Here is a 5,983-nt window from a genome sequence, read left to right as displayed (position 1 = left end):
GTTATGTGACTGATGTAGAAACAACTATCAAAGTCAAAGTCAACTTTATTGTCAAATATAATATAAATCATATATTTCAAGACAATAAAACTGTTCATAAGACTAAACCGACTAAACCTAGTATACAGAGTAGACTTGGCTGGTGGCAGTCACTTGTCATGATAGACTCATACTTCCTCAGATTATAAAATCATGACAACAATGAAAATAATAATGATAACACATCAGAATAAATCATCCAGTTTATTTAAATAAACAAATGAAAAATGACCCAGTGTCCAACAATAATAAATATAAAAGGACATGAAACAAACATTATTTATTTATTTATTTTTACTAGAATGTAGAAACATGAATTGTTTTTGTTTTTTTAAGGCTTGCAATCAATAAGTGAAAAGTCCTGTTGACATAATCTAATCTGGAGTTTGTTTAATTCTAACTTTCTGTGGACAGAGGTGAATGCTGCCAGTGATCAGGAGAGTATAAATACCAGGACAGTTTTCCTCATTGAACCAACCAAACCCAGCTTCACAAAAACTACCAAAGAAAAACTATTCATCTGTAAGGATGAAGACGTGCAGGGTGACAGTAGCTGTGGCCATGATGCTCTGCTTCATTTATACTGAGGTCTCTGCTGTCCCTGCCCCTGGGGTAAGAAAATGTACTTTATTATTTCACCTGCAATTGGAGAGATTGTCCATTGTTCTAAGGCAGATGGTCTTCAACAGAAGACAGAGACAGTGATCCTGGGTCAAGATCTAGGTGAAACAAGAGAGCTAGTGTATCACCCAAATGAAGGTGAAAGGGTACGTTGATTGTAGTAATCAAGTAATCAATACATCAATCGTGATACAATTAAATGTGACAAAAAATAAATACAATTCTGACAACATCTCTTTTCATGTAGGTCTTCATACTGGCAAAACGGGATGTGGTAAGAGTCTGACATTGATTATTTCATTTGCTATTTTAAATTTTGTTTTACGTATGACAACATTGAACTGATGCAGAGTGTTGACAAACAGGCTAACCAGCAGGAGGAGCTGGTGATGGATGAAAGCTGGGATGCATTTAAAGAAGCAGCTGAAGTGGTATGTCTGGATCAAGGAGAAAATCAGTGTATGAGTGCATGTGAAAAAATGTTCTTATGAATCGTCCCTTTTATTCTACAGGTGCCTTCCAGAGTGAGAGAGAAACGTGGATGCACAAAGTGCTGCATCATGTGCTGCTCTGCCCCTGGCAAGTGCAAACAGTGCTGTGACTGCTGTGTTAACCCTGGCAACAGCAGGATCACTTTCTGACCCTGCAACAGCAGCTGTAACAATGCGATCTTCCACACAACAGCCCAATAATGCTCTGTGTCACTGCAAGTATAAAAGATTGTGTTAACTTGTGGTTTTCACTTTACCAAGTGCATCATGGGAATAAATGTGGAATTTTCAAAAGATGCATGTGTGGAAGTGTTTCTGTAGTTTCATTCAGTGACAGGAATAACAAAAGCAATAATTCTAGAAAAACTAAAACAACATTTCAATCAAACTTGATACAAAATAAGACTTTTGGGAATTCCTTAAAATAATGTGGAAATCATTACTTTGTGAGGGAAAGTTATAACACATAGTCATACCTGATGCCACAAACAGTGGATGCTCTGCTTCGTTTACACTGAGGTCTCTGCTGTGCCTAACCCTGAGGTAAGAAAATGTACTTTTATTATTTCAATGCAAGACCATTTTAATTCGTCCAATAAAGGTTTTCACTTCAACATATGAAAGGCGAACTGGCCTATGACAGCAGGTGTGTGTTTTATTGTTTCATTGTATTCTGCATAGAGTCATAGGCTACAACCTCTGAGCAGCAGTTCAACAGAAATATATTTGGTTATGAAACAATTTTTTCTTTAGACTATTTAGAAATTTAGAAAACATCTATATATTTTGAGAACCTTCACAAACATCCATTGTCACTTATATGACTGCTAAGCAGCGTTGTGCGAAAACCGTCATGTCACACTTGATCCCTATACAGTAGCTATGATGCTTCTAAAATCTTTGCAGAACATGATTTGAAACCTCCACCTTTAAAATCTCCACTTCATAGATGCAAACCTACGCAGAGACATGTACCAGAAGGAACAGCTTTGATGGGCCGAGCCCAGCAGTCAGGGCCTGCAGGGCGGGAGCCATAGATGTGGTTTTCCACTGGGTGTCAGGGGAAGGCTGAAGGGGGCAGAGAGGGGGTCGGGCATGTTCACCACTGGGTGTCGGCCGTCCCAAATTGCTGCCACATGAATGGCTTGTGTTGAAGAAAATAGCTGGGATGGAGATGTAGAGGTTGGTTTCCTAGTGATCCTGATAAGCACGAGCGCTGTGCAGACCGGTAAACAGAGAGTAAACACACAAGGGCCTGAAGTGGGGTGACTGGGTGTACAGTATGGCATTGAGGAGTGATGAGCTAAAGGGCTACGAGTGCTGCGGTCAGCGTGTGGTCAAGTCTACAAAAAAAATGTCGCCCATGGCTTCCATTGCCTTCTAATTTAAGTCCTGCATTTGTTGATTAAGTCACATGACAGCCAGGAAGACTCTGTGATTTCTTTGATTCTTTTTTATAATCCGTCCTGCTAGGCGACGCATTTAGCTGACGCGTGTGGCTCTGTGGGGGTGGTTGTTATGAGGTGACAAAGCTGTCTCTTGTGGTCTGCCTCGGTCGCAGCCCATCACGTCTGTAAAAATGTTTGTTATGTGGAAAAAAAGAGAAGAAAATAAAACCTGTGGTCTTGTGCCAAAAAAGGATCCTCACTCACGCTCTCTGCGTGTAATCACCAAGGTTACAGTCAGTGACAGTTCTGTCCGTGTGGGTGCAGCAGTGGAGTTGCTTGAGCGGTAAACAAGGCTGTTTGAAGTCCAAGTCTGCAGCAAAGTTATCAAACATCTGTAGAGGGAAGGAACTTATTTGTGACTTACCCATCTTCAAGCCAGGTCTTATTAAACATACCTAGACTTCAATTAGCATGGAATGGTAATCTGCCTGGAAAGTTAATTAATCCATATAATTTTCTAAGGCAGACTCGTAAAGTGCTGCACTTATATGGCTGTAATATGTGACTGCAGACATTGGCAATAGAAATGCTTACTCCTCCAGCCACCCAGGAGGATGTAGTAAGCAGAAAAGGCCTTTTTTAAACACTGCGTCTTGTCCCCTTTTCAAACTCTTAATGCCCGCCACTTATTCCGAGCAGACACTCAAAATGAGGCTCACTGGAAATCACTCCTGTTTTATCCATGTCGTTTCAGACCCAGCTTTTATAACATAACGTGGCAAGCATTACACGATGAGGCACTAATGATATATTTTCTCAGCTGGAACGTGGGAATTACACCGCCGACCCAAAACAGTGTCGGGTCTCAGTAAATTAGTGTGTACCGCTAAGTGAAAAGTGAATGGCTTGCCAGAACAGTGCTGGCCTGAAACCCACAGGGAACCCGCTATACTTCACAGTGGGAGAGACAGCCACAACAGATATTGAACCTATAGGGAAGGGAAGCCCACTGTCAGCGAGGAGTCTCCAAAAACCCAGACTTCACCCTCTGACAGCTCGGAAATATCAATGTTAATAAGGGGGAAAAGTGGATTTGGCCAGATATTTTCATTCTTCCCATGGAAAATCATCTGTCCTGGTGCGAGGTGACACCCTCCGTGACTTTCTAACCGAAGGACTGAGCATTGCAGACCAGTAGGCCCCACAGATTGCATGTGCAATTTAGTTCCTCTGGTTTCTTTAAAAACAAATTCGCTTCGCATCCACTTTGTGTGAAGTCTTCTGGCTACGAGGGTTGGCCAAGGTATCTGTTTTCTTTTTTAATTGAGTTATATTATGTTTTATATATTTTCCTTATCTATTTATTTGGCGTTTGTCTGACCGCCTTCCAGGCGTTTCTAAAATGTCGAGGGGTCACCACCTTACCTCGGTAATAGAAAGCAGAAATCTGTCACATTGAATAAGGAAACGTGGGGAGAAGTTGCACTTGCAGTAATAGCAGTCAGCATTACACCCAGGTATCCTTTACAGGGTTAGACCACATGAACTATTCACTGTGCAGTGAATACAGTGGACTCCCTAATCATCATGTTTTTAACATTTCTCCAGCTTCTTACGATGTCAAATAGTTTCATGTTATAATCAAAAGAATAAATCTACTATTATTCAGTTACATTAGGAACTATGAAATATTATCATGTATTAGCAAGTGGTTAACCCCGTTCAAGTGCAGTAAATGGACATGTAAATAATATTACAAAAGGTCTATTTCTTTCGCATAATTGTGAGACAAACACAGTTTTAAATATTAGTTCTACGTAGGGGGAAATATACCAAATATCATTTCCAGACAGGTTGCTAGACTTTCCCACAGTAAATTGAACAACTAAAGTCTGCAGGTGGTAGTGCATTAAAAATGTACTCATAAGGTTAGAAGAAAAGACTGGAAGCCATTTCTTTATCCAACTTCCAAAAAAAGGACACAGTTGGGTGTACACTGTTATAAAATACCTGACATTGACTGCAGTATTGTTATTATTACTACTATATGAAATTACAGTATTACAATTCAAATTACATTTAAAGTTTTTTTTTTGTAGCTAACAGTATTGATAATTGATTTAATCGTCATTTGTTGTTATTCGTTCGGGGTCTGCACTGTCACAAAATCATCTGTTGCCTCCTGTAACAGAATTGTTTGGTTTCATATGAAAAAAGTAACAACGTTAACAATAATGTTTTGATAAATAATTCATAGTTCAATGAAACATTTTTTTAAAAATAATTTTGAAGAATGAGCATAGTATTTGCTTTTTTTTTTTACAAAGGTTTAAACATTGGTCAAATGTAATGACACATGAGGGAGGGCTGAACAAACGTAGAGAAAGTAGAAAGACAAACAATATTATAGATATGATTTCATTCACTACTTTTTTGAATAGTTGTATTTATAGTAAATACCAGCATTTTTGACGGTCCCTAAATGCATTTCCTTCAAGGATTTGTTCAATACGAGAACCGAAAAGTGCTCGCAGAGGCTGAAGTTTCATGTTGGTTAACTTACATTTAAATGTTTAAGGGAACCACATTAACTTTTTTATGATTTTGATTATAATGGGATCTTATTCAAAACACATGGATGTAGTAATATTCAGCAGCTGCGCAGCTCTGCCTCTGGGGCATTCTTTGTTCAGCTCACGGGGAAGGAGGGGGACTGAGGGGAGAGGAAAAGAAAAACTTCCACATGCTAACATTTACACAGTGATTTCTTTTAATTGCACTTTACTTTTTAATTTGCCCTGGACTAATGTTTTTAAAAGTAGGACTGGCAGTATTTTATTGAAGTCATGCCTGGTGCTGGATTTTTTTTGTTGCTCATTGCCTGGGCCTTGCCTTTTGGCTCTTTCCTTTACCTGACAACCTGCGTTATTCCTTTCGTTCACAATGTCAAACATGTCAGGCGGAATTTAGTCTTGGACAGGTGAGGAGAACAGGCTAAGTGGGTGAGCTTCCTCCACAATCCATCTTCAAAGGGTAAAGAGAAAATTAGTGTTCCCAGTGCTGGACAACGGGAAAGTCGGAAAGAATCATGGTTAAAAGTGGTTCTGAACTGTAAATGCTGATGGCCTAATAGATATGGCCTTTGTTGCTTTTTAAAGGGGATGGGAAGAATGTTAAACAGATCCTAATCTAAGCAGCCAGAGGGCAGGCTCAATATTTAGTTAAACACTTCCAGTCATAATAAAGCATCTGTCAAATTGGTCCTCTCACGCTGCACAGCGAGGACACGTATCATTAAATATCAAACATTTCAGCCACCAAAGTTTTGTTACTGGTTCAGAGTTAATTTCTGTTAGAAAAACATGTAAGTTGTTTTCTCCACTGAATGAAAACACAGGCTTCAGTTAAACTGAGGTTCATTTCCTTATCCCTATATATCGGCAA

At 39.3% G+C, this 5,983-nt stretch overlaps 1 protein-coding gene across 2 annotated transcripts; it reads left to right on the top strand.

The window, feature by feature from the left end:
- Positions 1-486: 486 nt before the first annotated feature.
- LOC112487977 (hepcidin-like) lies at positions 487-1,447 on the top strand. Of its 2 annotated transcripts, XM_025061861.1 has the most exons (5): positions 487-651; positions 729-806; positions 908-934; positions 1,026-1,091; positions 1,173-1,447. In XM_025061861.1, exons 1-5 carry the CDS (start codon positions 568-570, stop codon positions 1,299-1,301), a joined length of 384 nt encoding a protein of 127 aa, XP_024917629.1. In that variant the 5' UTR covers positions 487-567; the 3' UTR covers positions 1,302-1,447. The 2 variants fall into 2 exon arrangements, with proteins under 2 accessions (XP_024917629.1, XP_024917630.1); XM_025061862.1 differs by lacking the exon at positions 729-806 and having other exon boundaries at positions 499-651.
- The last annotated feature ends 4,536 nt before the right edge of the window (positions 1,448-5,983 follow it).

Source organism: Cynoglossus semilaevis, chromosome 13 (assembly GCF_000523025.1).
Source record: "Cynoglossus semilaevis isolate Cse_v1.0 chromosome 13, Cse_v1.0, whole genome shotgun sequence".
Classification (NCBI taxonomy): Eukaryota; Metazoa; Chordata; class Actinopteri; order Pleuronectiformes; family Cynoglossidae; genus Cynoglossus; species Cynoglossus semilaevis.
This window is presented reverse-complemented; position numbering and strand designations above follow the sequence as displayed.

Coding starts and splice junctions, on each gene's coding strand:
- LOC112487977 (XM_025061861.1), top strand. CDS start 568: ATGAAGACGTGCAGGGTGACAGTAGCTGTGGCCATGATGCTCTGCTTC. Junction 652..728: donor CTGCTGTCCCTGCCCCTGGG/GTAAGAAAATGT, acceptor GGTCTTCAACAG/AAGACAGAGACAGTGATCCT. Junction 1,092..1,172: donor TTAAAGAAGCAGCTGAAGTG/GTATGTCTGGAT, acceptor TTTATTCTACAG/GTGCCTTCCAGAGTGAGAGA.